The sequence below is a fragment of the Convolutriloba macropyga genome, chromosome 7, assembly GCF_964194025.1.
Source record: "Convolutriloba macropyga chromosome 7, txConMacr16.3, whole genome shotgun sequence".
NCBI lineage: Eukaryota > Metazoa > Xenacoelomorpha > Acoela > Convolutidae > Convolutriloba > Convolutriloba macropyga.
The window spans coordinates 56,672,882-56,688,238 of record NC_134474.1 but is presented as its reverse complement, the minus strand read 5'-3'; the positions used below and the strand labels follow the sequence as shown (position 1 = coordinate 56,688,238).

Sequence of the window (15,357 nt, the reverse complement as noted above, 5' to 3'; positions counted from 1 at the left end):
TTCAGTTTATGGTTTCAAAAATAACGGACCTGTGTTTTAAAAATTCGCACTTGGCAGGACTGTTTAGGTTACCAATCCGAATAAGAATTTTTTTGCAAATTGGAATTTCTTTGCAATGTGAAAATTCAGTTATGTCTTCGAATAAATAGAATATGCGCTGCAAAATGCAAATTTAAAGACTGGTCCATTATTTTTGATGGTTTTGTTTGTAAGTTTTATTATGCAAAGCAGGCCGTTTAAAAGTGGTTGATTTGGATTGCTGTGCTGTTTAGGTCCAACGCAACAACAATCTCAATCCAAGTTAATTTCGTCGCAAAAACAACAGACAACGCCGTCTAGTAAAGACGTGGGCTCTAATCTACAGAACAGTAAGTTCATCTTAGCTGTTAGTCTAATCAGTGAATGTAGTTGTGTAAGTTGCAGCAGTTGGCAATAATGCTCATCTTACGTCTTTGAAAGCATTGATGAATTCTGTGAATACCGTGTGATTACACCTTAATGAATGAGTAATGACGTCATGAAGCACCACTATCATCCTACCTTCCCCAATCTCTCCTTGAACTAATGCGGAGTGATTAGTTAGTTGGCCATAATGGCTCCTCGTCTTAATTTACTACTACTCTATAGTGCCCTTTCTAAATGTTACACCTTTTTCCTTTTTTGATCCTTCGTCAGTCTTTGACGAGAACTTGCGGCGATTCGGCGAAGCTACTCGTCGTCAACCGCATCAAATGCAATTCGTGAGTCCACCACAGATGCGTATTGCTACTACTAATTACGCTAACGAATCACACCTTTTGGGTAATTTGAACGTAAACCGACCTCCACCTCCAAAGACAAAACATCGCCGTGGACGCTCTTTCGATTTCGACCAAGAACAGCCGAAACCGGAGATGCGAACGGGAATCGAACTCGCTTCCCCGATACACCAAGAAGCGTCGGGAACGTTGCTGATAGATGCACGGAACCAGCAAGATGTCGCACCACCGATCAATTTTCCAAAGAACTCGGAGATGAGTTTAAGTTACGCTAACTTGACCGAAGATGAATGCAACACGAACTACTCATCGATTGACTCGAGCTACATGGCTATTCAGCGATCGGTTGCTACAAAGAAGATAAACGCAATTCTGAAGCAGAACGGTAACAGTAATAAATGTCTGAAAGTTGCCTTGCCAGTGCTCGATTCGTATATTTTGTTGTCGGTCTTGCTTTATGTAGCAATCCAGGACAAACATTGGTTATTTGATTTGAATTTTGTGAACAGAATAAAATGCTTCAGTTGGCGTTCAGTGGCATTACACCTTACGTCTTGGTCCCTGGTTCATTTTTTGTTCTTACCTGTTGAGAGAATGCTACCTTTGTTCAGTATTATTTTGCCTGCTGCTGATTAAGTACCAAGTTATGTGTACTCAGTGATTCAACGTTTCTATATGCGCATATTCTTATAGAACATGTGTTGTTCTAGTGGTGAAAAAATACACTAAAATGATATTTTGCTATCATAACCTGTCAGCATTTTTGCAGAACGTTTGATTTTAGGTAACTGCTTTTTTCTGGATTACCTTGAGTTCTGGTAGTTTTATGAGTTGTGTTGTATGTATGTATTAAGGCGTATGAGTTTTGTATGGTTGATTTACTTATGAATGAGTTTTGTGATGTGATGTTTACAGCGTTACCTTCTGGCGATGGTACCTTGAATCGCGAGCACTTTGAGTTACCTCTAAGTAATACCACCCCACCCACTAATACCAGCCAAAGCCATCAATATCATCTGCAGCACCAACAGCCGCTGCGAGACTCGTCCTTGACTAAGGACAAGTCGAGTAAAGCGCTTCCAGATCCTATTCACAGACATCAGTCGCCCGTGAATGCTTCTGTTGCTCCGGGCACTGCTTCAAACTATGTCAATTTGGAGTCTCTCAACTCCGCTAGAGGAAAGGCGCCAAAGCGGCCACCTCGAAGTGCGCAAAATATAGGTTATAACTGTAAGATTTAATTACACTGAAAGTGTAATTTAATTACAGCAATCTTCTCTCTAAATGGACATTGAGCCGATATAAACAGTGATGCAATGTTATATGATGTGGCAATATACTGTTCGAGCTTTGCATATGCTCAACATTTAGAAAATGCACATTTGATCATTTAGAAAAACTGATTAATAAAAATTTTGGGTATATCTATGAAAAAAAACTATTTAAAAATGGACTAGCCTATCAAAAGCTTCTGATTGGACCTCGAATTGACATTTATCATTCTCCTTTTGATGGTTGCTTTATCTGACCCTAATAAGTTGCAATAAACGAACTGAAACATATTCTCAACCTGATGTGATCTTGTAATATCGGCTCAATGTTTTTGTGAAAATGAATTCATGAATTTATTAACTTATTGCGTATAACCAGCTGGTCATTTACAATACATAACCTGTATCACCTCTGTTAAGCTCTCGATCCTAAAAACCCAGACTGATATTGGTTGCCAGGTGTCATTTCGAGTTGTGAGTTGTTGTTAATCACTTCTGTTCTATCTCTTTTCTAATAGGGGTTCCGTTATCAGAGTTAAAGCAGACCGGAATTAAAATTGACTAAATTTAGGTTCTACGAGGAATGAAACAGTTATGCAAGTTCGACTAATCTTTTTCCCTCTGGTCATCTGAGACGAAGCTGGTGAAAATGTTGGTTAAAAGTAATCAATATGAATTTCTCTACCGTGTAAAATGTACAGCATTGAATAAGAGAATCTACTCTTATTCAATGCTGTACATTAAAAAGAGAGTCTTTAAAAAGAGAGCATCCCTTTTTAAAGACTGCCTATTGGATAATAAATAGCAGATAACAGAAGAATTTGAGCTTTTGTATTAAGACCTGAATTTCGCAGAACGATGAAGTTTCAAATTCTCGATTTACGCTAACCATACTAATGAAAAGTTTGTTCGACAAAAAACTTGTAGGACAAAAAACTAATCCGCAGTCAAATTGGAGTAGTGATTTGGTCACGCCGAAACAGGAATGGATTTCCCATTTCACTCATAGTCCTTTCTAGGTCTAGTTTTTTGTTTAGTCAATGAAAATTCTTTGAATTGTACGTCAGGACTTGTCCTGCTATGTTTTTAAATTCGCTTTACCTTTTGATCACGTTTTTCGTTTTACATAAGTCGTGAGTTTCATGCTTGACTTCTGACTCACGTAATGTAGTGAACGCTGTCAATATCAAAAGTGCAAAATCAAAATAACGGGATAAACCGATAAAGCCCGGTTATTAAATCATAGTGCATTAGGTTTTCAAAGTTCATTGAAGATATTGCTAGCTGGCGTTAGTTTTATGCTTAATAGCCTTCAGTTTAGAAGCTGAATTAAGTGTAATTTAGGAATCTAACCGAATATGCAGAATCTACAAACCAAATAAGAACACTTTGACACTTAGAAAAATTGTGTCAATTTTTATCTCTAAGTTTTTCTTCTTTTTAATAGCCGCGTCAGCAATTTCAGGCGGCTATTATAGCGCTCCTAATTTTTTTTACTTCGCCTAACAGATTTTTGTTTCGGCTTACCCTGACTCATGACTTTGAGCTTTCAAAACGGGATAAAAAGGTAAAACTCAGCAGGCATCAAGTTTCATTAGAGGCCCTTAGCCGCGTTTGTAGTCCTTCAAGTACTTAGAGTGGTGAAGTTACTGTGAACTTACCTCACTTAAAAAATGACTTGTAAAATCACTTAATGCATTTTAAATTTTTTGACAATTTACTAGATAAAGATCAATAGTGTGCATCTAAGTATTACCAAGCGTATTTTCCCTAATTCTTGAGTATAAGAGTCTTGAGTTTATGGTTTTGAATATTATTTTTGAAAAAGCTCCCTTAGGTCTTTTTCCTTATAGAGCGTATGTGTCTCATAAAAATGAGAGACCGGATCTAACCCAAAAAGTCTAGGGTCTAATAAAGGACTGGTAGTCAATCTGTCTATCTTTTTTTAGTTGCTTCAAATCCATGGAAGGCCTGAAGCGTCTATCGCGGCTATTTTCCGGCAATTTGCCGGCTATGTTTCAATGAAACCGATGATCACTTGAGAACTCGACTTAATCCAAGGCCAATTCTGGATATTAGTCTTGTTGAGATTTTATAGTGATTTTGCTATTGTCCTTTTAATAGTTTTATTCCGGTCTGCTATTTTGTCTTGATGGACACATTCTTGTGAATCAACAATCTACCTGGCTACACTCAAGCTTTTAATTTTCTGTCTCTTGAACACAAGTTAGAAGTAAACAGCTGTAATCTGTACACGTAAACAGTTGTTAGCTCAGCTCTGATTTCGATTGTTGAATACACGTTAGTGAGGTTTATAAATGGCTCACTTTTCAACTTCAAGTTAAATTACTTTAAGTTTCAACACAAGTTAAATGTTATATTCGTGTAATCTAATTTATGAGTGAGATCAGTCGTAAAACGTCCTTAAAGTTTACAGTAACAGTGACCTGCAATAATCCTTCATGATGTGGGGAATTTTGTACAGAACGGCCTCCCTTGTCTCGTGTCCTGTCATACTGCGTCGTGATAAGTTTAATCTATTTATGAGCTGTAAACTCATATTCTTTGAGCCGTTGTTGACGTTCCTTCAACCTTGAATATTTATTTCAAAGGCATTTAGAGAAGAAATCTTCTCTATTAATGATGTCAGATTTTTGAGATTTTGAATCAGAATCACTTGCTTTCTAACAGCTTGTATATATCACGCTTTGATGCTCACTAAATTTTCGGAGGATGGTGAATTTGTTTTCAATATTGATTTAAAATAGTCAGTGATTAAATTAAATAAATGATAGTTAATAATTATTCTCAAACAAAAATTGCAGCACTTATTTAATTTCCGTCTGTCTTTTTTTAAGAGAAGTTTGCTATAAATTTTTAGCTGGAGCCTCTTTGTTCATGATCTGTAATCCTTTCGGACAACAGGTTTCAACATAGTAGAGCAAATTTAAGAGCTAATAGTGGGCAATTTGTGGTCATTGAATTTGTTTTATTTTGGTATTTTTCTAGTTTTCAATCTAAAACACTGCAAAACGAGAAGTTTTTCTAACTATTCAAAAATGAATTGTCAAATTTTCACTTCTCAATCCGAATAGAAGTATTTTTCCAGGGAGTCGATCCCAAATTTATGAACAATTTAAGAAAAGAAATTACAATGCTAGGTAAATTTGGGGCGTAACAGTTGGTTACAACAGGCACATTTAGGAGATTTCATGTCTTCGAATGTGATCTTTGTGAATAATTGCTCTCAAACGAAGGTTTTCGCAATTAGATTAGACATGTTGGTCTCTTTGGTTCCATTTTTTGTAAAGAAATTTTGTCTGACCATAAAATTTGCTTGACTTGCGAAACGGGATAAACTGGCAATACCGGAGGGCATTAAGTTGCTGCAGTTCACAGCCCTGCTAGTCTCTACGAATGCGACCCACCGAAGCTGGTGACATGGCTTATTAATAGCCGCGTCCTCAATTCCAGGAGGCTATTATAGCGCTCCTAATTTTTTACAATTCAAATAATTTGAATTGTATTGGGGCGCTGTCTTTTTTTTAAGATCTGTTCACACATTTTCATGATTTTTGAAGTCAAATTGGAGTAGTGATTTTGGTCACGCCGAAACAGGAAGTGGAGCGAAAAAGCGAGTGGTTTTGCGGCGTGAATTTTTTTTGCTTTAATTTTAAAGTAGAGTGAGAAAACGGTGTTTGAACAAAATTTTGCTTTCTCGCTAGTGGTTTTTTGTTCACATGCGGCAATTTCACTTTGATTTTTACTGATTTTTTTTCGATTTTTTGGGTTGGATTTTTTTTCTAAATGGTTTTTCCAATCCATTCATAGTCCGTTTTAGATCTAGTTTTTTTTTAGTCAATGAAAATTCTTTGAATTGTACGTCAGGACTTCTCCTGCTATGTTTTTTACTTCGTCTAACAGACTTTTGTTTCGTCTTACCCTGACTTCTTGGAATTGACTTTTTCAATGACTTACCTCAATCAAAAAATGACTTCTGAATTCACTTATGGAAGTTTAAATTTTATGAAGATTTACTTGTTAAAGGTCAATAGTGTGCATCTAAGAAGTGCCAAACATATATCCCCTAATTCTTGATTATTAAGAGTCTTGAGTTTTTGATTTCGAATATTAATTTTGGGATCATCTCCGTTTGTGCACCCCCCAGTACGTTATGCGCCCCCAGTTATAGAGCACGTGCCATTACATAGTAAGTCATTGTGTAAAAAAATATTGCACGTGCATCTGAGGGGTGCAAATAATATGCGCCCACTAAGCTGAGGGGGCACAAAAGGAAAAGATCTTAATTTTGAAAACCCTATTAGGGCTTTCTCCTTTATTATGTGTCTCATAAAAATGACAGTCCAAAGCTAACCCAAAAAGTCTAGTGGTCTATTAAAGGACTGGTGGTCGATCTGTCTATCTAATCCATGTTTCAATTCATGGAAGGCCCCAAGCGTCTATCGCGGCTATTTTCCGGCAACCTGCCTGCTATGTTTTTTCTTCAGTGAGAAGAACGATTCGTGGAGTGTCAGACCCCCGCCTATCGTACCTACCGAATTCTGATGAATGTAAATGCACAGTGTAAATTGCCTTTATAGGTCGTCAGGACACTTCTTACTTTTACGCCCCCAGATAAAAAGTTCATCTTCATAGAAAGTGTTTCTAATTGCTCTCGAATCAACTTTCTTGCAATTGTAGTCTTTTTTATACAAATTGGTTTGACTTTTGGAACGTCTGAAACCTTTACGTCTTCCGACTTGTACGTCTTAAACTTTTTCTCATTCGCAATTTTTAACAGATACACTCAGTTATAGGCAGTTTATACTGAAAGTAAAGTGAGTTCGAGTTTTGGTTACATTTGTAAACAACTTTTAATTGTAAAGGTGGTGTATATTTACCTCTACTGCCATATAGTTTGACACATGCAACAATAGAAAACCACCGCCTGTAGTTTAAGAGGAAATAGTCCAACTTAAGTCGGTTATGTTTAATAGCCGCTATCATCTGGTTCGGCTATAATAGAGCTATATTTTACTTCGCTAGCGAAAATTTTAATTTCGTTCTTGTCAAGCCGCGGTTAAGCCATTGAACTTTGAGACTTCGTCGAAAACTTCCGAACTTAATTCCTATTTGATCATAGGTCATGAATACATAGTATTTGTTGATTAGTCATTCATTATGACCAATCTATAAATTTGTCAGTCCAAGGCCAATTCTGGATATTAGTCTTGTTGAGATTTTATAGTGATTTTGCTATTGTCCTTTTAATAGTTTTATTCCGGTCTGCTATTTTGTCTTGATGGACACATTCTTGTGAATCAACAATCTACCTGGCTACACTCAAGCTTTTAATTTTCTGTCTCTTGAACACAAGTTAGAAGTAAACAGCTGTAATCTGTACACGTAAACAGTTGTTAGCTCAGCTCTGATTTCGATTGTTGAATACAGGTTAGTGAGGTTTATAAATGGCTCACTTTTCAACTTCAAGTTAAATTACTTTAAGTTTCAACACAAGTTAAATGTTATATTCGTGTAATGTAATTTATGAGTGAGATCAGTCGTAAAACGTCCTTAAAGTTTACAGTAACAGTGACCTGCAATAATCCTTCATGATGTGGTGGGGAATTTTGTACAGAACGGCCTCCCTTGTCTCGTGTCCTGTCATACTGCGTCGTGATAAGTTTAATCTATTTATGAGCTGTAAACTCATATTCTTTGAGCCGTTGTTGACGTTCCTTCAACCTTGAATATTTATTTCAAAGGCATTTAGAGAAGAAATCTTCTCTATTAATGATGTCAGATTTTTGAGATTTTGAATCAGAATCACTTGCTTTCTAACAGCTTGTATATATCACGCTTTTGTTATATATATCACGCATGCTCACTAAATTTTCGGAGGATGGCGAATTTGTTTTCAATATTGATTTAAAATAGTCAGTGATTAAATTGAATAAATGATAGTTAATAATTATTCTCAAACAAAAATTGCAGCACTTATTTAATTTCCGTCGGTCTTTTTTTAAGAGAAGTTTTCTATAAATTTTTAGCTGGAGCCTCTTTGTTCATGAATTGTAATCCTTTCGGACAACAGGTTTCAACATAGTAGAGCAAATTTAAGAGCTAATAGTGGGCAATTTGTGGTCATTGAATTTGTTTTATTTTGGTATTTTTCTAGTTTTCGATCTAAAACACTGCAAAACGAGAAGTTTTTCTAACTATTCAAAAATGAATTGTCAAATTTTCACTTCTCAATCCGAATAGAAGTATTTTTCCAGGGAGTCGATCCCAAATTTATGAACAATTTAAGAAAAGAAATTACAATGCTAGGTAAATTTGGGGCGTAAGTTGGTTACAACAGGCACATTTAGGAGATTTCATATCTTCGAATGTGATCTTTGTGAATAATTGCTCTCAAACGAAGGTTGTCGCAATTAGATTAGACATGTTGGTCTCTTTGGTTCCATTTTTTGTAAAGAAATTTTGTCTGACCATAAAATTTGCTTGACTTGCGAAACGGGATAAACTGGCAATACCGGAGGGCATTAAGTTGCTGCAGTTCACTGCCCTGCTAGTCTCTACGTATGCGACCCACCGAAGCTGGTGATATGACTTATTAATAGCCGCGTCCTCAATTCCAGGCGGCTATTATAGCGCTCTTAATTTTTTACAATTCAAAGAATTTGAATTGTATTGGGGCGCTGTCTTTTTTTTTAAGATCTGTTCACACATTTTCATGATTTTTGAAGTCAAATTGGAGTAGTGATTTTGGTCACGCCGAAACAGGAAGTGGAGCGAAAAAGCGAGTGGTTTTGCGGCGTGAATTTTTTTTGCTTTAATTTTAAAGTAGAGTGAGAAAACGGTGTTTGAACAAAATTTTGCTTTCTCGCTAGTGGTTTTTTGTTCACATGCGGCAATTTCACTTTGATTTTTACTGATTTTTTTTTCGATTTTTTGGGTTGGATTTTTTTTCTAAATGGTTTTTCCAATCCATTCATAGTCCGTTTTAGATCTAGTTTTTTTTTAGTCAATGAAAATTCTTTGAATTGTACGTCAGGACTTCTCCTGCTATGTTTTTTACTTCGTCTAACAGACTTTTGTTTCGTCTTACCCTGACTTCTTGGAATTGACTTTTTCAATGACTTACCTCAATCAAAAAATGACTTCTGAATTCACTTATGGAAGTTTAAATTTTATGAAGATTTACTTGTTAAAGGTCAATAGTGTGCATCTAAGAAGTGCCAAACATATATCCCCTAATTCTTGATTATTAAGAGTCTTGAGTTTTTGATTTCGAATATTAATTTTGGGATCATCTCCGTTTGTGCACCCCCCAGTACGTTATGCGCCCCCAGTTATAGAGCACGTGCCATTACATAGTAAGTCATTGTGTAAAAAAATATTGCACGTGCATCTGAGGGGTGCAAATAATATGCGCCCACTAAGCTGAGGGGGCACAAAAGGAAAAGATCTTAATTTTGAAAACCCTATTAGGGCTTTCTCCTTTATTATGTGTCTCATAAAAATGACAGTTCAAAGCTAACCCAAAAAGTCTAGTGGTCTATTAAAGGACTGGTGGTCGATCTGTCTATCTAATCCATGTTTCAATTCATGGAAGGCCCCAAGCGTCTATCGCGGCTATTTTCCGGCAACCTGCCGGCTATGTTTTTTCTTCAGTGAGAATAACGATTCGTGGAGTGTCAGACCCCCGCCTATCGTACCTACCGAATTCTGATGAATGTAAATGTAAGCCATTGAACTTTGAGACTTCGTCGAAAACTTCCGAACTTAATTCCTATTTGATCATAGGTCATGAATACATAGTATTTGTTGATTAGTCATTCATTATGACCAATCTATAAATTTGTCAGTCAATCGCATAAACATTGGGTATCTAAGCTCACTTTCTTGTGTTTTTCCAGGATATATAAGTTTTTGGTCTCTAAAGTATATAATAATTAAACCTGTGCTACCTGTGATCTGTAATCGTATCAGAAAGTAAGTTTTTTTTGTAAACTCGATATGTTAAATTTTTGAATAAATCAATAGCTAAATATATGAAATTGAACCTAGTCAATCTGTTGTGTGAACTGAAATAAAATAATTAAAAACAGAGTAATAAAAATGTTTCTCTGCTCAGTTACAAGAAGCTCTCCAGCCTTTTGATTGATTGCAAAACGTTGCTTTTGCAAGTTACCAACCTACCTTTGCGATGCAACGGAAATTTGAAGCGTGAAAGCACGATTATCGACGTGCAGCGTTTCGGAACGTTCTCAAGCTTACCAACGAAACAAGAGGAAATAGTTTTTTGACCATAAAGCCTGTTTTACTGTATCAAAACTAATCTGTTTGACCCCGATAGCATTTCGGTGATTGTTGAGCGTTATCGTTATATTACAAGGTACTTTGGGCAACCTATTAAAATTTTTCAAAAATTCATGAATGGTCATTTTTGCAAAATCCGGTTTTAATCCATGCTCAAGTTTTTTGACGGCAGATGGAATCATTCATGCCACCATTTGAACTTGTCAGCCAAGTAATTTTAACTGGATGCGACAAAACTCTTTTTTATAGATTATCAGCCTGGAATCAAAATTTGGCCGGTCAAAAGTAAACGACCAAATTAAACCGAGCCCAGCAATTTAAAGTGACACAGTGATACGAGGTTTTCACCAATCGATTACATAAGTTTTACAATCGACATCAAAGTTATTGTCACACCAATCTAAATAGTGGTCTTGGAGTTTTTGAGAATCTAGTTGGAAGAGTTTGTAGACGTTTTTGAAGAAAAAGACAAGTGTCACGATAATCTTCCTCTAAACAAATCGGCGGTTCATAACCAATTGTTGGAACCAACCAACAGTTGGCAGCCGTGGCAGCTTCACTTGTTCTTGCCAACCACTTCTTGAGTGAAATATTTTTTACGTCGTTCACTCATTGTGCCGAAAGTTCTTTTAAACAGCACTTAAGCAGAGCAATCTAAAATGAACGAAAAATTGAAATATAAAACAGAAACTGGATTAACCTAACCCATAAAAACTAGTTTTGGATTCCCAGTGTTTGAACTTTCTTCATCAATTGCTCTCGTAGAGAAGCAATTATTGTAAACGTGTGTGTCTTTTTTATGCAAAATTTTCGGTTGACCGTTTTGACTTTTCGAGTGACTTTTTGCGTGATCTAAAATTCCCTCTCAATCACAATTTCAAGCAGCTGAACTCAATTGGCGGTAAAATCCATTATACTAAAAGTCACATGAAAAGTGCACCAAAACTGGTGCCATTTTCACTTTAAATCTTAATAGTGGTATATATTAACCTCTAATGTGGTTATTTGAAGCCCATTATTGAGCTTCTTAGTCCCATTTTGGCTCCTTACCCCTCCCTCCCTCCCACTCCCTCCTCCCCCCCCCGCCCCCGACTGAAGCAGGCTGCAATTGATTAGAGCTCCCACTGGTCGTTCGAAAGCAATTCTTCCGACGTTAAGTTGTTTGTTTTTTGCTCACGTCTGAAGTTTGAGGCAACTATAGTAAACATGCGTGTGTTTTCTATGCAAACTTATTATGGACCGTCTTCGACTTTTTATTCGAATTTTTGACCTCTCAAGTGACTTTTCACACTTGTCTTCATTTTAGCCAACCTTTTTGGGCTCCTCTGAAATGAAGTTTCTATCAATTAATATGGTTTTGACTCTCAAAATTGTGTCTGGCCATTTTGGTTTTCAGTTTAAGTTCCTGTACTAGACTATGATACACTATATTAGTTTTAGCCGTGATAGATCCTCACCCTCCTCCAGTGATAAAGCAGGCTACGATCAACCCACCCCGCCCCAGTGCTAAAGCAGGCTTTCATTGAATCCAGCTTACCCGCTTATTGTTCGAAAGTAATTCATCCAATTGGTCCATTTTTATTCACTCCGGCTAACGGATGCTTTCTGTTTTCACGCTTGACTTTTTTGCTTGATTTTTTCTGCTATTTAGAATTTGAGCAGCTGAGTTCAACTGCGCGTGCTAATTGGAGCAAACTATTGCCCAAAATCTACTAAAAGGTCACTGAGCTACGAAGTCACATTTCGCAATTTAAATTGAGTAGACAGCTGTAAATTGAAATTCATTTTCAAAATTTACAGCTGCCCAATTAAAAAATCTTTTAACTTTCGTTGTCGCTTGAGTGCAATTTTTCGACATTTTTTAACATAAATGATAAGCGTTGAAAACAAGGATCACATTCGCCCTATCATGTTTCGCTCCGATTTGTTTATTTTCATTCTGTGGCTTCTTGGAGCATTTATGTTGGAACATTTGAGTTTGTTCAGGTGGCCCATTGGGTGAAAAAGAGTGAAATCTAATGTGTTGCTCACCTTTGCCTTCTTTGTTTATATGTTAAACTGCTGCTATCATTAATGTTATATTAAATCTAATTATTGGTAAATGATAGCTCATGTTACCTGAACTAGTAAAAAATAATTTATTAATCAATTAATAACTCAAATTAATAATTGGGGAATCAATAATAACTGTTTTCTTCAGTTCCTACTACTAGTACTACTACGACTATCACCACTTATTGACTACTTTTCCTTTCCAATTTAAACCTATCAACAAACCTGCTTCCTTCATTATTTTAACATGACAGTTTGCGCATCACATTTCAAACATGTTCTGAACTGGTTTTGACTCCCGCTTTCAATGCCAACAATCAGCATCAGCACACGAGATTTAAGAATTTGTTTACACTCAGTACACCGCCCTCCCGCACTTTCCCTATATGCTCTTCAATCAAACAATCAATTGCTGCCGGTACTACTTTGTGGTTAAATAATGATCCTTAAATCAGGGGGTGACGAATAAAGTTAGTTAGTTCCTTATAAAATGGGAAAGAATTGTGTGTGCAGTTAAATGTGACTTTGATCTCGCTTGTTTCGTATCAGGTTGCTTGTTGGCTTTGAAAGCAGCGACTTTTAAGTCACTGAGTTTATCATTGGAATTCCTGCACTGGTCGCTATCGTGACATTCTTCGAAATTGTTGAGTGATTGTGTCTTTCAGCCGCAGCCCAGGCCGCGGGTCAAGCTTCCTACATCAACAACCCACCACCCGTGCCTGCCAGAGGTCCCAGCATGCAATCGGCACAGAAGTTGGCAGCCTCAACGGGATCGGGACTCGATAGATAAATTCGATGTTACGAATTCTAGAATGTTCTAGCATCTCGAGGGAGAATGGTAGAGCTTTCAAGAATCTGAGAAGACTTGGCGGATTTTGGAGACATATATCCTTTGCTAAACTGTAGTGATAGACCTCGGTGACTTTTGCAGTAACAGATCAAACTATTTTTGTATCGAATCTTCATTTTGTGAGACACGTTCATGTCGTCACTACAGCCAACTATTGCATTGACAAACTTTTCAATGTATTTGAAATATGGAGTTTATGATGCTATTATGACAATGCAATACAGGGCGCGAATATAGTTGCAATTTTTTGCATTTTATTTACTTTGTATTCTATTCAAAATAACGTTAATTGCATCATGGAAACGAAACACCTTCTATCCGTGGGTCTACTCTCTCACTACATAAATTCATATAAAGCATTCTTCAAATTCGCCTTGACCAACACCTGGTTGGTTTTATAATTGCAATCAATTCTTTGTTAAAAAAGTCAACATTGACCAATGTTGATAAAAAAGCATTAAAGGTTGCAAACTTGGATTTTATTCACGCGGGTTGAAGTGGGTGTAAAGTTGGGCCTTACTTTTCGTACGTGCTCGATTGATACTACTCTCTGATTATTAGATTAGCTTGAGAATTTAAAGTGTTCTACCAGAAAAATTATTCACTGTTATTCGCCCTCGATTTTGCAGTTTTGTATCATCTCATAATTTATTGACTTTTTGTAAAGTTCAATTTGGGTTATTTATTGGTGTCTATAGTTTCTTTACATCTCTAAAGGACAACTCTGGGCGTTTCGGGTGCAAAAATATTGCGAACGTAAATCATCTTGAAGTTGAAACATTCAAATGTCATTATATTGGAATAAGTAATAAAAAACGTTGAAGGACAATTATCCGAATTCATTTTTGGTTTCGGGTTGACCTCCAATTGAAAAAAAAAACACTTTTTTCTGCCCAAATGTAACGCTTTTTATGCATTCTGTGGGAAGCATTTGAGAGTGGTCTTTTTTGTTTAAATTACATTCATGTACTTCAATCATTGATCGAATGGCTTATTACTAAATCTGCTGGAATTACTATATCAAGCTGTCGATGTAATCAACCCGGAGACGGGTGAATCAGGAAGCAGATTTAGCCCACGTTTACTCCTAATTAAATGTACATGAAGTTAGTTTACATGAAGTTACTGTAAAGCTCGCTAAGTCGTTATTATGTTTCGAACTTGTTTCTATATTCATAGTTTTTAAAGAAAATTTAATTCTTGGAATACATTTTGTTTTTAGTAAAGAAACCAATATTTTGATGCCGCTGTAAACAGATTCAGCACAGTGCGGGTTTTTCGAAAGTTTAATATTTTTGTGCTAAATATTACCTTAAATTACCTAATATTATATTACCTTATATTACCTTAAATATTACCTTTGAGTTAATTAAATCATAGATGCTATTCAAAGAAATTGAATTGTATTGGTGCGCCGTCTTTTGACGACGCGAAGAGGAGTATTGGATGTAATGAAACATATATTCTAGACTTATGGTTGCGACTTCTTGTCAGTTGTTTTTGGGAAACAGTGACTCTCAGGTTTTTGGCGGTAGTTTTAATCATCAGCAAATGTCATGCTTTTCTTGAGTTCCCAAGGTCATTGGGAACATGCTCCAAGAAGGAGGGCAGGGGTTGAAGATCATCTTGATTGTCGTTTGATCCAATATCTTTGAACCTATATAATTGGAAATGAAAGTACTGTAAGGGTAATAACAGCAAAGGGGGTGGATGTAGCTCATGTTGCCTAAGACCGGAGCGAAAGTTTGAGTGAAAAGAACTACGGAGACAAACCCGTGCGAGGCCGGCGACCGGACGCACGAACGAGCCGTAAGCCGTTTTTACTTTGGCAACTCGTACTTCACCGTCTCGTCCAGGGGATGTTTCCACAACTCTTCCAAGGGGCCAGATTCCTCTCGGCGTCAATTCTTTGAGTACCCACACAACATCTCCAACTTTTAGAGGACGCTGGTTGTTGTCGGTCCATTTACGTCTCTTGAGTAATGTCGGCAGGTACTCCTTAATCAAACGCCTCCACACGGTTCGTCAACTGCTGCACGTGCTTCCAGTTCTTGAAACTAGCTGGCTGTTGGTCTCCAAAGTTTCCGGGCGGCAGGGAACT

General features: G+C 36.8%; 1 protein-coding gene across 6 annotated transcripts in view; it reads left to right on the top strand.

The window, feature by feature from the left end:
* The window catches only part of LOC142343183 (uncharacterized), a 74,107-nt gene extending 59,641 nt beyond the window's left edge, over nt 1–14,466 (top strand). For 2 of the 6 annotated variants that reach the window (XM_075394892.1, XM_075394888.1), the window contains 3 exons: nt 273–368; nt 1,674–1,988; nt 13,072–14,466. In XM_075394892.1, the coding sequence (XP_075251007.1) occupies nt 273–368; nt 1,674–1,988; nt 13,072–13,196 (536 nt within the window). In that variant the 3' untranslated portion in view covers nt 13,197–14,466. The remainder of the gene's footprint in view (nt 1–272; nt 369–1,673; nt 1,989–13,071) is intronic. The other 4 variants (XM_075394894.1, XM_075394893.1, XM_075394891.1 and 1 more) reach the window with 3 other exon arrangements.
* The last annotated feature ends 891 nt before the right edge of the window (nt 14,467–15,357 follow it).